The following is a 17,569-nucleotide window of genomic DNA, read 5'->3' on the forward strand; positions in this document are numbered from 1 at the left end:
ACAGAAAGGGGACACTAGAGGGGATTAAAGATTCCAGACAGCGGGGGGGGGGGGGAAGAAAAGAAAAGAAAAAGCCTCATTCTTACTTTTGAATATGACGACCTGCCATGAAACTTGCAAAAGTGATAGAAAAAGGTATTACATTGGAGACATTTCAAAGGATTTTTGAAGAAATTGAAAGCTTGCAGCTACAATGACAGCAACATTATCTGCGAATGCAAATGCACTATTTAAGAGAGAACTTAAAGAAGCAATGAAAGGTAAATAACTTGGAAGAATTTAATTTGGAAGAATTTATAGATTGACAGTATGAAGAGGTAAAACAAACTCCAGACTATGCAGAAGTTATGGACTATAAGACAGAGATGAAAACTAAAGTGGAAATACAAATGATAAGCCAAGAGATAAAAAATGACCTGGGTAATGACTCATTAGTGGATTTATAAAAGAGGGCTGTTAAAGCCATGAAGACACTCCTGAGATGGGAGAAAGAAAATTTGGATGGAGATCAAATCCTATGACAGCATTTAATGAAGCAAAGATTAAGAATGTTAGGAGCAGAAGAAGAATATAAAGTTGACTTGTTTGATCAGATTAAAACAAGAAATACTTTTATAAAGTTCTGGGAATTCTTTATGGACTATTTGCTGATACTGACAGAAATGTTAATGATTTTTGGATTTGTGGATGATTAACGGTTGAGATATGGAAATAAGTGATTAATGTAATGTACTATGAAAGAGGGTAGAGAAATACTAAATCTCTTGTACTTGTTGTAAAGAAGATCAGAGGTCACTTCTTTAATCCTTCCTTTCCTTTCCTTTCTCTTTGATTTTGGTTTGTGTTATCTTTTGTTGTTTATTCGTTTAGTCGCTTCCGACTCTTCGTGACTTCATGGACCAGCCCACGCCAGAGCTTCCTGTCAGTTATCAACACCCCCAGCTTCCCCAGGGACAAGTCCGTCACTTCTAGAATATCATCCATCCACCTTGCCCTTGGTCGGCCCCTCTTCCTTTTGCCTTCCACTCTCCCTAGCATCAGCATCTTCTCCAGGGTGTCGTCTTCTCATTATGTGGCCAAAATAATTCAGTTTTGCCTTTAATACCATTCCCTCAAGTGAGCAGTCTGGCTTTATTTCCTGGAGGATGGACTGGTTTGATCTTCTTGCAGTCCAAGGCACTCTCAGAATTTTCCTCCAACACCACAGTTCAAAAGCATCGATCTTCCTTCTCTCAGCTTTCCTTATGGTCCAGCTCTCACAGCCATATGTTACTACGGGGAACACCATTGCTTTAACTATGCGGACCTTTGTTGTCAGTGTGATGTCTCTGCTCTTAACTATTTTATCGAGATTTGTCATTGCTCTTCTCCCAAGGATTAAGCGTCTTCTGATTTCCTGACTGCAGTCAGCATCTGCAGTAATCTTTGCACTTAGAAATACAAAGTCTTTCACTGCTTCTACATTTTCTCCCTCTATTTGCCAGTTATCAATCAAGCTAGTTGCCATAATCTTGGTTTTTTTGAGGTTTAGCTGCAAGCCAGCTTTTGCACTTTCTTCTTTCACCTTCATCATAAGGCTCCTCAGTTCCTCTTCGCTTTCAGCCATCAAAGTGGTATCATCTTTATATCTGAGATTGTTAATGTTTCTTCCAGAGATTTTAACTCCAGCCTTGGATTCCTCAAGGCCAGCATGTCACATGATGTGTTCTGCGTACAAGTTGAATAGGTAGGGTGAGAGTATACAGCCCTGCCGTACTCCTTTCCCAATCTTAAACCAGCCCATTGTTCTGTGGTCTGTTCTTACTGTTGCTACTTGGTCGTTATACAGATTCTTCAGGAGGCAGACAAGATGACTTGGTATCCCCATACCACTAAGAACATGCCACAATTTGTTATGGTCCATACAGTCAAAGGCTTTAGAATAGTCAATAAAACAGAAATAGATGTCTTTCTGAAACTCCCTGGCTTTTTCCATTATCCAGCGGATATTGGCAATTTGGTCCCTAGTTCTTCTGCCTTTTCTAAACCCAGCTTGTACATCTGGCAATCTCGCTCCATGAATTGCTGAAGTCTACCTTGCAGGATCTTGAGCATTACCTTACTGGCATGTGAAATGAGTGCCACTGTTCGATAGTTTGAACATTCTTTAGTGTTTCCCTTTTTGGGTATGTGGATATAAGTTGATTTTTTCCAGTCTGATGGCCATTCTTGTGTTTTCCAAATTTGCTGGCATATAGCATGCATTACCTTGACAGCATCACCTTGCAAGATTTTGAACAGTTCAGCTGGGATGCCGTTGTCTCCTGCTGCCTTGTTATTAGCAATGCTTCTTAAGGCCCATTCAACCTCACTCTTCAGGATGTCTGGCTCTAGCTCACTGACCACACCATCAAAGCTATCCCCAATATTGTTATCCTTCCTATACAGGTCTTCCGTATATTCTTGCCACCTTTTCTTGATCTCTTCTTCTTCTGTTAGGTCCTTGCCATCTTTGTTTTTGATCATACCCATTGTTGCCTGGAATTTACCTCCGATGGTTCTAATTTTCTGGAAGAGGTCTCTTGTCCTTCCTATTCTATTGTCTTCTTCCACTTCCGCGCATTGCTTGTTTAAAAATAATTCCTTATCTCTTCTGGCTAACCTCTGGAATTTTGCATTTAATTGGGCATATCTCCCCCTATCACTGTTGCCTTTTGCTTTCCTTCTTTCTTGGGCTACTTCTAGTGTCTCAGCAGACAGCCATTTTGCCTGCTTGGTTTTCTCTTTCTTTGGGATGTATTTTGTTGCCGCCTCTTGAACAATGCTGCGAACTTCTGTCCATAGTTCTTCTGGGACCCTATCTACTAAGTCCAGTCCCTTAAATCTATTCTTCACCTCCACTGCATATTCCTTAGGAATATTAGTGAGCTCATATCTAGCTGATCTGTGGGTCTTCCCTAATCTCTTTAGTCTGATCCTAAATTGTGCAAGAAGAAGTTCGTGATCTGAACTACAGTCAGCTCCAGGTCTTGTTTTTACCGACTGTATAGATGTCCGCCACCTTTGGCTGCAAAAGATGTAGTCAATCTGGTTTCGGTGTTGTCCATCTGGGGAAGTCCATGTATAAAGCCATCTCTTAGGTTGCTGGAAGAGAGTGTTTGTTACACAGAGTGAGTTGTCTTGGCAAAATTCTATCAGCCTATGTCCTGCTTCGTTTTGTTCTCCCAGGCCATGCTTACCTGTAATTCCAGGTGTCATTTGACTGCCCACCTTAGCATTCCAGTCTCCAGTGATGAAAATAACATCTTTTAGGCATGTTGTCCAGTAGGTGCTGCAGATCCTCATAGAACTGCTCTACTTCAGCTTCTTCAGCATCTGTGGTTGGGTCGTATATTTGGATCACTGTGATGTCAGATGGCTTGCCCTGAATTCGAATTGAGATCATTCTATCGTTTTTTGGATTGTATCCGAGCACTGCTTTAGCCACTTTACTATTAATTATGAAGGCTACTCCAGTTCTTCTGTGGTCCTCTTGTCCACAGTAGTAGATCTGGTGGTCATTTGATGTGAAGTGGTCATTTGATGTGAAGTGGCCCATTCCAGTCCATTTCAGTTCACTGACGCCCAGAATGTCTATCTTTAATCTTGACATCTCACCAATAACCACATCCAATTTGCCCTGGCTCATAGATCTTACATTCCAGGTTCCAATGGTGTGTTGATCCTTAATACATTGGATTCGCCGTTCACCACCAGCACCGTCGGCCGCTGGCCATCCTTTCGGCTTTGAGCTAGCTGCATCATCACGTCTGGGGCTAGTTGAACTCATTCTCTGTTCCTCCCCAGTAGCATTTTGACCATCTTCCGACCTTGGGGTCTCATCTTCCGATGGTATACCGACATATCTCTGGTTGTACTGATCCATTTAGTTTTCACGGCAAGAATACTGGGGTGGGTTTCCATTACCTTCCCCAGGGATTGCATTTAGTCTGACCTCCCTGTCATGACCTTCCCGTCTTGGGTGACCCTTCACGGTTTAGCTCATGGCATCATTGAAGTGCTCAAGTTCCAGCACCACGACAAGGTAACCATCCTTTGCTGAAGAGTTATCTTTTACTATTGTTAAAATCTTTAATGAACAGTAATTAAAAACATTTAAAAACAAGGAACAATAACAAAAACAGAAAAACAAAACAAAACAAAGGAACCAAGATGGCATTTTCTTGCTATGCCCTGCATGTTTTAACTAACATGCTCACAAAGACAAAGGAAGTCATTTCCATCATCAACTGCTATACTGACATTGATAACTAGATGGAGGATATGACTTGGTAGTGAAGAAAAATGTGCTGTTTTAACTTCAGATGGCCAGGTCAACAGATATTGCTGAACTCTTACATACAGAGTTGACTTGCACAATAAATGACAGAAGTAAGATATGGCAGTATTTAGGTGGATAAACTATTATCCTCAATGTAAGTGTAAATATTATCCATGTATGTTTGAGTAGTGCTGGTGGGACAGGAAAGAGAATCTACATGAAAATACCAATATACTGTGGCTGAGTCGCATTGTGGGATACATATTCTTACTTGGGCTCTGCAATATTCATCTATGGTACAGATGTAATTTAATTATATTTATTAATATAATGTAGTGATTCGAGAATTATATTAGGATTGGGGAGATCTATGTTCCTCCCTCCCCTCCTGCACTCATACCTGAAACTCAGTAAGTGACCTGAGTCTGATTATTAGCTCCCAGCAGAACCTATCTCATAAAGCACCTGTGTGAAGAGAATGGAGGAGAAACTATGTTCCTTCAAAGAAAAGAACTGTAAGGGTAATAATTGTAATAAATTACAGAAGTATATACATCCATATATGCAGAACCCGTAAAATTATAGATGGAGACTTTTAGGATAAAAGACAACAACGATTTAGAAAACAAGTAACAACAAGAAGAGATGTAATGATTTTAATTCATAACTGTGAAGAACAAAACCCTGTGTCTTGGATTTTCATGGGCACATACAGTGAGTGAGTGTGGGAAGGCAAATTCTGGCTATTTCTCCATTTCTTCAGGCACCACGGTATTGGCTCCAAATTGCTGGGAACACAGTTAGTGGGAAGTGTTGCTGAAGACCACAAACGAAAAGGAAAAACTTCATCTTCCCCTCCTTCAACCTACAGGAGAGTTCACTTAATGGAGCAGGAAACCCTGCTGGCTTTAACCCACATCCATGAATGTGAAACAGCAGATCTAATTTTTTCATTTTCAAAAAAGATCTCTGAAGGGTCTTTGTAAAACTGGTGGTTTTAAAGAAATGTATAAAGATTGGAAATCTTGGAACTAAGATTTGAAAATCTTGGAACTCATAAAACACAGAATAGCAATTGTTTAAAATTTTCTTCCAAATAAGCATCAACATAAAACCCAAACTGCCAAATACATACATACCTACATACATACATACATACGCGCACACACACACCAACTATTTCTGCTAGAAATGTAATAACTACTTAGAAAGTAAATAAGAAAGTTCACCAGTATTTGCTGTCAGTATAAAACAAAAGGAAATAATCGTACATTTATATATTATAATTAATTAGTAACTTACCTCTGGGAATTTTAATTTTAATGTTTGATGCATTTCCCTAAAGCGGCTGTATCTCCTGAATATAGCCCATGTCTCATCTAGGACTGATATCTGTTATGTAAGAGTAAAAAAATGCATGTAATTAACAGGAAAGAAGCATAAAGGCTTCCTATAATGGATAATTTTCCCTGACTAAACATGACTCACACACCAAAATTTAGACTTGGAGTAGTATAAAGCAACATTTTCAGTTTGCAGAGAGAGGCTGAATATGTAGTTGCATTAGGACAGAAGTCACTTTCGCATGAGGTAATTCTATGATTATGGGCAGAATGTACAGGATTTGTTGTAAGGAGGGCTATTTTTGTGACTTTTTACCAATTGGTATTTCCCCAACCAGGAGAAAGAGTGCCAATTATGTGGATAAGTTATGCAATCAGCATGGAATAGGGGTGCTGCTGCATTAGATCATACAATGACAAATACACACATCAGCACTGACTGATGCAGTGCATGTAAATTAAACAAGCAAGTATTTGCAAGTGAATAGCAGCATCCACAGGATCTTGTTGTTTTCCCTCAAAATGCTGAAAGAAGAAATTGCCCCTTCTGGCAGTATGTGTGATGCCATGAGGCATGCAGAAAAGGATGAGGCATGCAGTGCAATGCTGCAAAGCTGATGCCATCAGTCTCTCCCCCTTTCCCCAACTCTGGATGCCACTGCAAGAGAATTGGTATGACACAGTAAACTCAATGGAGTAAAACAACGGAGAATATAAAGCTGATCTCATATGAATAGTATCTAGTTTATCAAGTTTCTTGGGAATATGCTTAACTTTTACACTTAGTAAATATGGTACACTTACATCTATCTTAGATATTCTAGTTATACTCCTCCAGTTTGCTTATTTGTACAGTTTTACTTCTTCAGCCTCCCCACCTCAACTATTTAAACCATTCTCTCCGTAACTGTCCTCAACACTGTTTTGGGGAGTGCAGGAGACATACTTGGCTGGGCCAAACTGGTGCCCTGACTTGCAGAAATGCTTTCCAGTAGGGCACCAGATACAACTCAAAGTCCCCTTAACAGAAGTGGTCCTGACTCACAGTTTATGACTACTGTTCCAGGAATGGGCACACTCAAAGATAGCAAAGAGAGAAATTAAAGGACAATTATGCATTACAATCTAGCTCCCTCTTCACTTTCCAAACTGAACCTTTTCCATAAGAAGGTATGAAACATGCAAAGGTTCCATATGTACATAAATCATGCACACCAACAAAAATGGAAAATACTTAAATACCTCACCTTGATTTCATATTCATAATGCTCATCCTTTCCCTGTCCACAAAGGACATAGCGTGGAATACTAATTTTAACTGGATTCTTTAGGTCATCGGGATTTGTTTTAACAGGGCGACAGAACATGTGCTATCAAATGAATATTAAACAGGAATTAAATACTGCATCATTTCGTAAACAGTATCGTATGAAACCAGAATAGAAAAATAAAATAAGGATTAGTTAGACAAGTAAGGATTTATATGAAAGCGAAGTACAATTCTCTCATGAATGGTCAAACATTACGTTCAAATATAGAGCAGCTACTGAAGAATACCACTGCAAACTGAGGCTTATACTTTATGTAACTTCAGTAGAAGTAAAAAACATGTACACAGGCTTGGATCCATAATCTGCATAGCAGAAATTGCACTAATAGTGTAACCCCAACAGTAGACGAGAAGGAGCCAGATTTCTTCCTGCTGCAGCACCCTGAATACCTGTTCTGGAGATTGGGCAAACTTCTGAGACCAGAAGGTGATATGGGGAAAGGAAGCACTGGAAAAAAAATGTTCTGATAACATGAACTCTGTTGGACCTCAACTACTATAGATGAAAGAAGTGTTTTCTTGCGTAGAATAGTTCAGGATACAATTCATAATCAGAAGCTTTTATGATCAGAAAATTAACCAGAAATCAAATTATTACATAGCAGATATCAAGCAACACTTTAAGGAATCTGGAAATTTTGCAAACATTTAATTCCTTTAAAAAGGAAGTTTGTTATCCTGTAATTCAGTAACATTCTGGTAATATTTCAACATGAAGCAAAAATACAGTCTCTGCAGATCAAGCTCCCTGTATTCCTAACTTTGTATCTGACTGGGAACAAGAGGATCTGATGAGTGGAATCTTTAGATTTCTTTCCAGATATTATACAGCTCATCCAAGTTGTTCATGTATAGAAAAGAACACAGACACAGGCTTCCCATTAAACATTTATTGAAAAAGCTTATGTTTGAAATCCAGGGGCAGGATCAAAACCAACAGAATTATATAGTCATTTTTTATATTTATTGTCTAGAGTAACATCCATCACTGACAGCTTGCCAAAATTAGATGTCACTGAAATGTTTATAGCTCTAGAACAATTCCACCAGCTTTAAACAAGGAGAAAATTTATTGTAAAAGTGACTCTTGTAATCACATCAAATCCTAAAAAGACAGTCTTGGAAATGTGTTATCACAGGGAATAAGGAATACCATCGTTCTATTAGTTGTAACATCAACTTCAGCCTGAGTAAACATTTCTCAGGAAAGGTGCTTGGTGCTAATTTATATTTACCAAGTATATACATTTACCAATCAAAAGATTCATCTTTCAGTTTTAGAATTAAAAAAAAAACTTAACAAAATAAAAAATGCAAATGTAAAATAATATAAAACTTATATTACTATTTAAAACAAAATTAGTTTTAAATCATAAGAGAATTTAAAATTTAAAACATCAAACACCTGGTTGGGAGGGGTAGAAAAATCTTAGGGGCTAAAAGGGAAGAGAGAAAAGAATTGACACCAGCTGAATTCCCTCAACAGAGGGCAACAGTGTTAGCCATCTGATTTCAAAAAGGTGGGGAAAGCCAGAACACAACTGCCAGGTGGATCTCAAAGAAAGGGCAGGTTCATATATGGGCAGATGTTCCTTCACTGGTATTTTTTTTATTACATAAAGGTTGTGCTTATCTTAGAGGAAACTCCATTGACCTGCTAAGGCTTCTTTCAAAAAAAAACATGAATGAAATGATTTAAAGTATCCTGCAAGAATGACAATGGCTGTGCAGAAAATTAATTATTCTGAACTTATACTTATTTGTCTCCTGTTCCATTTTAGTTAATATGCTAAGGTTATACATGTTATAACTCGTTTTCTATTTTTCTAATCAAAGGCTGATGTTTGAAAGACCTATCATCACTGTGAGCTTCCAAGATTTTAAAGCTTACAAAGTATGCTCCAGTTGGGCTTCCCAAATTTTCTGTGTGTTAACATTTCTTTTTAATATTTTGTATGCATAGATTATTTCTTTGGATTATTGTGTCTTTGAATAATGTGATATGGAATTTGAGTGGTCTAGAAACCCATAACAAAGGAAAACAATTCCTTATTAAACTCACAAGGTTCAAGGCTGTTGCACCTTTACAAGACATATAACTGCTGATAATAAGGGTTAGGCAGCTAAAAGACTGAGTGGGAGAGGTTTATATTAGTAGTTTTATAAAAAAGAAAAGTGGCCCTTTTAATAACGGCACTACCTTGTGTTGAAAATGATAACAGATGTAGAAGGCCATTATCATTATGGTAATTTCTGAAAAACATAATTCCCTCCAGCTAATACTTATGCTCCTAATTTAAATACTATTGGTGGATTTCATAATTGTCTAAAACATCTTGTCCTGATTATCTTCCAATGTTTTGATAATTGGTGGGTATTTTAATCAAATTCTCAATCCAATTTTAGACAGATAATCTTCATGTAAAACTACAGTATTCAGTTCAGTTTAACAATGAATGCTTACACGCATAAGGTTAGTTTAATTGATATGAGGTATTTATTAAAAGAGATTACACTTTCTTATATCAGAGTTACTTTTGTTTGGATTTTAAAATAAACCATCTTCACTTCAAAATGTAACATAAGCACACTTACAATAAATGATCACACCTCATTTGTGGCTTTCTTCCTACTAATGGTATTCAGTTGTTTTAGGGTTTTTTTTTAATGTATTTATATTTAAGCACTATACAAAACCTAGTTTCTGCCTCACTGCAACCCTGTTATATAGGTTGGACTGAGAGTGACTGACCCAAAGTCACCCAGTGAGCTTCTGTAGATAGAACCTGGATCTCCCTTCTCCCTGCTCCACCACTATACAACTCTAGCTCTCAGTTGGGGAATCCCTCTAAACTTGCAGGTTCTCCAAAGTGATCGGTATTGACCCCCAAGGGTCGATGGGACTATCCAAGGGGTGGTTGTTGTTATTATTCATAGTACTATTAGTTAAAGTAGCATTTATTAATTTTCATATAATGAATGTTTGGAGTTGAGGAACAATCTGAAACTTCATGAAGGGGTCAATGAGCTGAAGAGTTTGGGGACCCCTGTTCTAAAATAAAGAACTCTTAGTATACATAGTTCTTTCTGCAGATGGTACATTAGTGTTCATTGATAAACCTAAATCGTTCATAGCAGTATTAATAAATTAACGGATCGCTTAGATAATACTAATTTATCTAAATCTAAATGGTTGCCTTTGGGGAACTATCCTAGAAGGAGCTTTTAATTTTCCATATGTACGTTTCTATCATAAAGTGACTCTTCTTTCTTGGGTTAATGAATGCCAGGTTTTGCCTTAATGGAAACTTGCTCTCATGGACTATGTTGGAATTGTCCTTGGACACCTGCTATAAACTGGAGGTTACTAGAGTCCAAGTTCCTTGAAAAGAAAGAAATTCTTCTTTCTTTATATTTGCTACCAGAGAAGCACAGTATTTTATTTATTTATTAATCAAATTTATCACCGCCCATCTCCCAAAAGGGACTCTGGACGGTTTACAATAAAACATAAATAAAAATATAAAACTGTAAAACACTATAATACACAATAAAATATATATGATAAAAACCCCGATGGCTGGAAGTTCTCTGTGATTTGCAGGCAGAGCTGGGTCCTTCTAAGGAACTAACCATCCCCAAGAATGCTACTCTCTCTCCCGCCCCAGGCATAATTACAGAACCAGGTCTTTAGCTGTTTCCTAAAGTCCAGGAGGGTGGGAGCCAACCTCACTTCCGGGGGAAGGATATTCCAAAGGGCAGGGGCTATTGCAGAGAAGGCCCGCCTCCTGGACCCCGCCAGATGGAATTCTCTTGCAGACGGGGTCCGTAGCATGCCCTCTCTGCACGACCGGGTGGGATGGGTTGATGTGATGGGGAGGAGACATTTATACATATATAGTATACAATAATACGCCAAATCTTAATTGATCCTTAATCCTTAATTAACATTCTGGTGGATGAAAGCTTGAAAATAGCAAGATCATTCTTTTGCTGCAGAACGAAAGCTATACATCTTCACCTCAGGCCTGTTGGGAAGTGCAGTGAAAGTCATGACCTCATGTCTGAAGGCTATCAGGGTTTGGATGGGGAAAAACAGGCTCACTCAACCCAAACAAGAGAGAGTGGCTGTTGATTCATGGACTGACTAATTCCAGGACTGTACCATTTCTGGCTCTTGAAGGAGTCATGCTCCCCCAGAAAGAGCAGGCTTGCAATCTGGAGTCCTCCTGGACTCATAGCTCTGGCCTGAAGAGCAGAGAATGATCATGGCCAGGAGAGTTTTTGCATAGCTTCAGCTGGTGCACTAGCTGCAGCCTTATCTGGAACAGGATGGACTGAAGATGGTTGCTTACACCCTTATCATCTCTTGATTAGACTCTTGTGATTCACTCTACATGGGGTTGCCCTTGAAGATCACCCAGAAACTTAAGCAGGTCCAGAATGCAGCAGCACACGTGCTCAGTAGTCAGTCATGGTACTGCCACATTATACCTCTTTGGCATGAGCTGCACTGGTGACCAGTAAGTTTCCAAATGCAATTCAAGGTGCTGGTTGCTACCTAAAAAGTCCTATATGGCTCAGGGTCTGGGCATCCTGATGACCACTTTTTTCCAATAGTTTCTGCCATCCTATTTAGATAACCAGGAAGGTCTTCTGAGAGTCCCCACTTACCAGGAGGTATAAGGAGTCCTAGTGGCAGAGGTTCTCAATTATACCCTCCTCCTCTGGAGATGTGATGGCATGTGGGAATGACCTTAGGAGATAGGTCCCAGAGATGCTGCCTAGGGAACAGTCAGACAAGAGACAGTATAGTCTGCAGCTGGATAGTGCATGGGTCAAGAGGCTCAGAAGAGGCCCTCCCTAATTTCTCAAGGGTAAAGGAGATGGGAGAATTGTACTTTCAGACTTGTAAGGTTCTGTTAATGTAATCTTACAATAAAGTAGAATTAGCTGATCTGGTCGTATTTCCTGTCTGGTCTACCTGGTAAAGCTAACATGGACAGCTTGCCTCCTGAAATGCATATAGGTCCCACTTCATGGCTTCCAGAAGATAAAAACATGGCTCTTCTCGAGGGCCTTTGGGGATTCTTAGGTCACAGTCTAATTATACAAACACAACTTCCCTACATTTTTCTCTTTAAGAACACAGGAGTTCATGTTTTTCAGTGAATAAGACAACGACTGCATTTGTGTATACCTTCTCATCTCCTCCATTTTTAAAGCCCTTTATCAATTGTATTTTTCCACTAATCCCAATTTAAGTATTAATTTACAACTTGAATTATTTTATGTACACTATGACATAGTAACAATAACTCTTAGTGCAAACTCTCTGGACAAGAATCTTCTTGAATAGAAATCTCTGAATATTAATGGATTAAGGATGAATGGATCTCCAGTTGAGTAAAATTCCATTTTTAGACATTCATCATTGTATTGCCTATTTGCACTTATTTTGGGGGTAGTTTTGTTAGATCACAGTTCCACAATTCCATTTGGTATGTGTAGAGTCATGGTTGGTAACTGCACTTGAGTCCTGTTCACTACTGCTAATGTTCTGAATTTTTGCACTTAGGTTGCTACATGTATTAGTGCTTATATGCTACAATTAACAATTAATATGCTACAATTAATAATTAATATGCTACAATTAACAATTCAGAGAACACCAAGGACTCCACAGTTCAACCCTGAACTACATACAAGTATATACATACTGTATATTCTCTTCTGTTGGTACAATTAACCAGTTCCCACCAGGAATCTATTTTCACAAATTAGCTGATGGTGAATGTGGGAGCTCTGGTCTGACCAGCTGATTGGCAGTATATATGGAGACATGGAGTATGGGTTTGCAAGTGAGCTCTGGCCAGCATCCTTTTGATGAATATGTGGAGTCAGGTCTAAGGCAGGGAGTGGCCTCAGGACAGCTAACTGTTGGTGAACGTATGGAAGAGGGACTGAGGCTCTGAGTGGGTTCTGACTGGTGAACAAGAGGGATGCTGTTGTACACCACTTGATAGACCTGTACAGATCATCTGTGGTCAGCAGACCACACTTTGACAAGCACTTCCAGAGATCAATTAATAGGATTAAATGACTGCCCACTCCAGGAGACTCTAGGTGGCTTACAAAATCCGAAAACAATAAAAAGTTAAAAACATAAAACATCACAGAGAGCCCAGACAATAACAAGAAACCACAACAGGGGCCTCACAAATAAATTAACCACAGGCCTAGGGCCACAGCCAGATCTTAAGGGCTTTCTGGAATCCAGGAGAGAGGATTCCATCTGTATCTCTCGGGGAGGGGGTGGGACCATGACAGAGAAGGCACACTTCTTCAGTCCCACAAGATGACAGCTTTTAATAGATGGGGTCTGGAGTTGTAATACCTTTGATGTATGGATATGGGACAGCTGCCCTAAGTGCTTCAGAACCCCCTCTACTACAAGAGGATGTAAAATGTTTTTTTTACAAATAATAAATCAAAAATAGTTGTTAAAATATATTAAATTAGATGTTCAAAAAAATAGGGAAGCATGGAATAAGGATACACTACAGATATTTTTTACCTAGGGGACTTTTCACAAAGGCACTGATTTGAAATATTATACTCAAAATGCAACATGGGAAGTGCTCCTGTGTTAGAGTAGCGTTTTTTTGGATAGAAATTATTTACACATTAATTTTGTTTTAGAAGACTCTCTGGTTTTCATAAATGAGCCTATTCTTTTAAATTATATTCCACTGGGCAAAGTTGTAGAGATTGTAAGGTCTAACCAGACCAGTTGTAAGAGTCTTTTTCCCTCTTTCCTTTTTTTAACATGTAAAATAAATAAATCTCAATGTGCATGTATATTCCTTTTACTTGATGAAGAGACAGTTGAGAACTGGAGGCAGAGGCTGTGTAAAAGGCCTTGCTGCATTGTTCAAAAGTAGAATGCCAGCAGAATGTTAGTTTGCATTCTTGAAGCAATATCTAAAGACAGGGTGTCCTTGGCTTTATCTCTTGTTCATCCTGTTATATATTCCCTCTTTGTATTTGCAACAAAGCTAAAAAGTTCCCCCCTCCCCAAGAATTTTGTACCACAATATGACAATAAACTCCTACCATAACTTCAATTGAGTAATTTCATTTTTAAGGCCATTACAGATATTACAGTTTTGATGTATACTATAACATGATTGCTTAACAGTAGATTTAACAAGGTAATCATATTGAGTTTTTTGTTAAAAAAGAAATTTCACAATACAAATTTCTATCTAGAGAAAGAGTATATCTGTGTATAGACTTAAAAGCTAACTATATTTTTCTGTCAAGACCCATCTATTCTACATACTATTACATTTTATTTATTTGTTTGTTTGTTTGTTTGTTTGAATTTATATCACCGCCCATCTCCCACAATGGGGGCTCTGGGCGGTTTACAATAAAATAACACTAAAAATATAACCACTAAAATTACCATTAAAATATATATAAAAACAAACATAAAATCCAAGTGGAGATGGAACACAACCACTAAGATGGGCTATGGTGCCAGAGATCCCCAGGTGGAGCTATCACTCTCCCCCTCCAAGCAAGGTGGCAGTTTTTTCACTGTTAATATACACTACTATTCAGTGAAATAATTCTTAAGGCAGTTTCTAAGCAGGAACAGTAATTCACACAGAACAATTGAAAAATGGACCAAGTTAATCTTAATTTTCAGCATATATTCAGAATTCAGCATTTCTACATGAAAAAGTAAACTATACATTGATAGTTTCAAATGATTTGCAAAGCAGGCAACATAACATAGAAAAAGAATCCAAGTACTCAGAACAGACATTAATTTACCAGTAAAAAAAAAAGGGGGCAATGAATTTGGTGAGAAGGAATAATAAATGTGGTGAGGAGGAGAAATGGTAGCTTATATCCAAAGACAAGCAGCTGTCTTTAAGCTAAGTGTTTCTTGTCCAAGGACAGAGAACAAATATTCATCTGGATCCATGACTAACCCATTTATTTATTGCTAGTTGAGAATGGATCTCCCCATCACAGATGTGTGGACATGTACCACAACTGACTGTCATCATAACTCAGACCTAAAGTCATGTCTGAATGGAAGTATTCTAAATGCAAATTGTCAAAGATATATGCAATAAGGAAGTGAATCCAAATTTAGTTCCTATATTTTTGGCCAGAGAATTCTAGTTCACATTTTGTCACACAGCAAGCAAAAAGGTATAGAAGAGGAATGTGTTTCTCAATTAGCCTAAAGAGCAAATATTGATGCATGAAACTCTGAGTTGAAATGCTGGCAGTTTTTCATCAAGAGGCACGGAGACAAAAATAGAAACATATTTGTTTTATTTTTATTTCCCCCCCCACCCCCAAGGACCAACTTGTACTTGAACTCTAAAGCGGACTCAAACTTAACTGTCCTGTCAAGTGCAACATTAGCCTAACAGCATCTTCATCTGAACTGAAAGTCAGTCTCCAAATATAAGGCTGACTGGTTGGTTGGTTATGACAAAAGGATGAAACAGATTCCAACTGGGTATTATTTTCTCCTTGAGAAGCATCCAGCCACCTACTGGATGAACCAATATTACTTGCTTTTGAAAATGCTAACTCAATTTTTCTTAGATTCTCTTTCTCTGGGACAATCACACATCTGAGTTCACTTAAAGAATGCAGCTGAATTCTGGCACATTGTGACTGACTGTCTATGGAATGCAGCACTCTAGATATTGGGCACAAGGCACTATTTTCCTGTATAAGACCAATATGAGTATTAGTAAGGACTAAGGATCTGATGTTACCCGCTAGTTTCACTGTTGTATAGAACACTACCTGAACTTCACCTAAAAAAGGTTTGTTGATGCCCATGTTTTCATGGAGCAAATAAAGCAGGTCAGCTAAATCACTCTCAAAATTGCATGACAGGCGCACATCATTTTCCAAAACTAAGTCGGTGATGGCTGAAGTCCAGTCAAGAGAAAGTTTTAACAGATCATCATTTAAGAGTGGGTGACTTAAGCAAGTATGATCTAATGGAGATACCACAGTGCTAAGTATATCATGGCATATTCTTTGTGTAAAGTGTTTGTTAAAGGTAAATAGTTTCATTGCATTTTCTACACGGGGACCCAAAAGTCTGATGCTTTGTCCAGCATAACCAATTTGGATTTCTTTTAAAGTATTGATTGAGAAAACATGAAAAAAATCCAGAGAGTTCTGACTGCTTTCTAACTGATTGGTTGATGGAGTAATGGCATATAAAACAGAATCATATAAAAGCAAGCAAGCAGGCTCTGGTCCAGGTTTTTTATAGTGTCCCACTGCAATCCAGTATATTCCTTTTAATTTATTTGCCTTGGCACAAATTTCTGGCAAGAGAGAGGTCACATATTGTAGCAGTTCATCCCAAGAATATTCTTGTAATTTCAGGAGATCCTCTGAAAAGTCCACAAAATTTTGCCTAAGCACCAGGCTAGTAATCAGTGCATCATTTTTGCAAAGGTTACTAGATTGTACAGCATGATTTACTGTACACGTATCAACTGAGATTTGTGATGATAAGTATTTCATGGTAGCTTCTTTTCCTAAAGGCCTTCCTGGGCTGAGGCTTGCACTATTTACCTTCAAACCTAAACTCAGATTTAGTTGTGTATTTTTAATAACTGGAAACCTTCTGATAAATGATGTCAGTTGCGTGCATTTCTCATTTGTTTGACAGACACTGACTAGACTTTTGATAAATTTAGAAAACCAACCATTCTTAAATTCTTGACAAATGAAACCATGATAAACATTGCCAAGAAAGTTAAATAGATGTCCCAGCCCATAATTCTGCTTTGATTCAGTAAGTAATTTAGGTAGTTGTCTTTTGATGCCATTTGCTGCCTTTTCATCTAATGTTTGGTCTGGAATCTGCTGATATATTTGAGAAATTCTCTTACAGTATTGTTGGAGAGACCAAAAATGGAAAGCACCAGGCTGGACCTGAGCAGAGGATAAGGGCTCTGAAGCTGGCATGTGGTTGGAACTGAATGAATCAAACTCCGTTTCCATGTTCTTATGTTCGCAATGATTAGTGAGAAGACTTTTGTTTCTAGAATGAAGGAATGTTGATTTTTTGTCTGACAAGTCAAACATTCCACATCTGTCAGGAAGAGAATATGTGGGGCTGTCAGAGCAAGCTCTCTTGCTTTTAATGTCTTTGGGTTGATTCCAGTCACATTCATCAGTGCACCTCCAGCTGATATACTCTTGTTCTATCTCTTTCCCTTTGTTTGTATTTTCTTGAGCCATGCAAAGATCCTGAATTCTCCTTGGAAAAGGATTAAATGTTCCTAAGGCTTTGTCCTGCCTACTGATTCGTGATACCCTTGTGTCTTCATCAGCCTGGTTATATTTGCTGTCATCATTAGACAATGTCAGAAAACCATGAAAGGACACCCAAGGCTCTCTTTTCTGTTTAAAATGTAAAAAAAAAAAGTGCTTTTGTATATTTAACAGGAAAACTATTCAAATTTAAATGTCTAGACTTGGATTTTGGCATATTATGCATGTTCATGTTAAATAGCATAAAAATCAAATTAT

At 38.2% G+C, this 17,569-nt stretch overlaps 1 protein-coding gene across 6 annotated transcripts in view; it reads right to left on the reverse strand.

Moving 5' to 3' along the window:
• The window catches only part of KIF16B (kinesin family member 16B), a 165,065-nt gene that overhangs the window by 46,059 nt on the left and 101,437 nt on the right, over positions 1-17,569 (reverse strand). For 3 of the 6 annotated variants that reach the window (XM_063316435.1, XM_063316428.1, XM_063316442.1), the window contains one exon: positions 13,867-17,440. In XM_063316435.1, coding sequence (XP_063172505.1) covers positions 15,380-17,440 — 2,061 coding nt within the window. In that variant the 3' untranslated portion in view covers positions 13,867-15,379. Of the gene's footprint in view, positions 1-5,602; positions 5,693-6,890; positions 7,014-13,866; positions 17,441-17,569 lie in introns of those variants that run through there. The other 3 variants (XM_063316465.1, XM_063316451.1, XM_063316459.1) reach the window with 2 other exon arrangements.

This window comes from Candoia aspera, chromosome 1 (assembly GCF_035149785.1).
Source record: "Candoia aspera isolate rCanAsp1 chromosome 1, rCanAsp1.hap2, whole genome shotgun sequence".
In the NCBI taxonomy this organism is placed as follows: Eukaryota; Metazoa; Chordata; class Lepidosauria; order Squamata; family Boidae; genus Candoia; species Candoia aspera.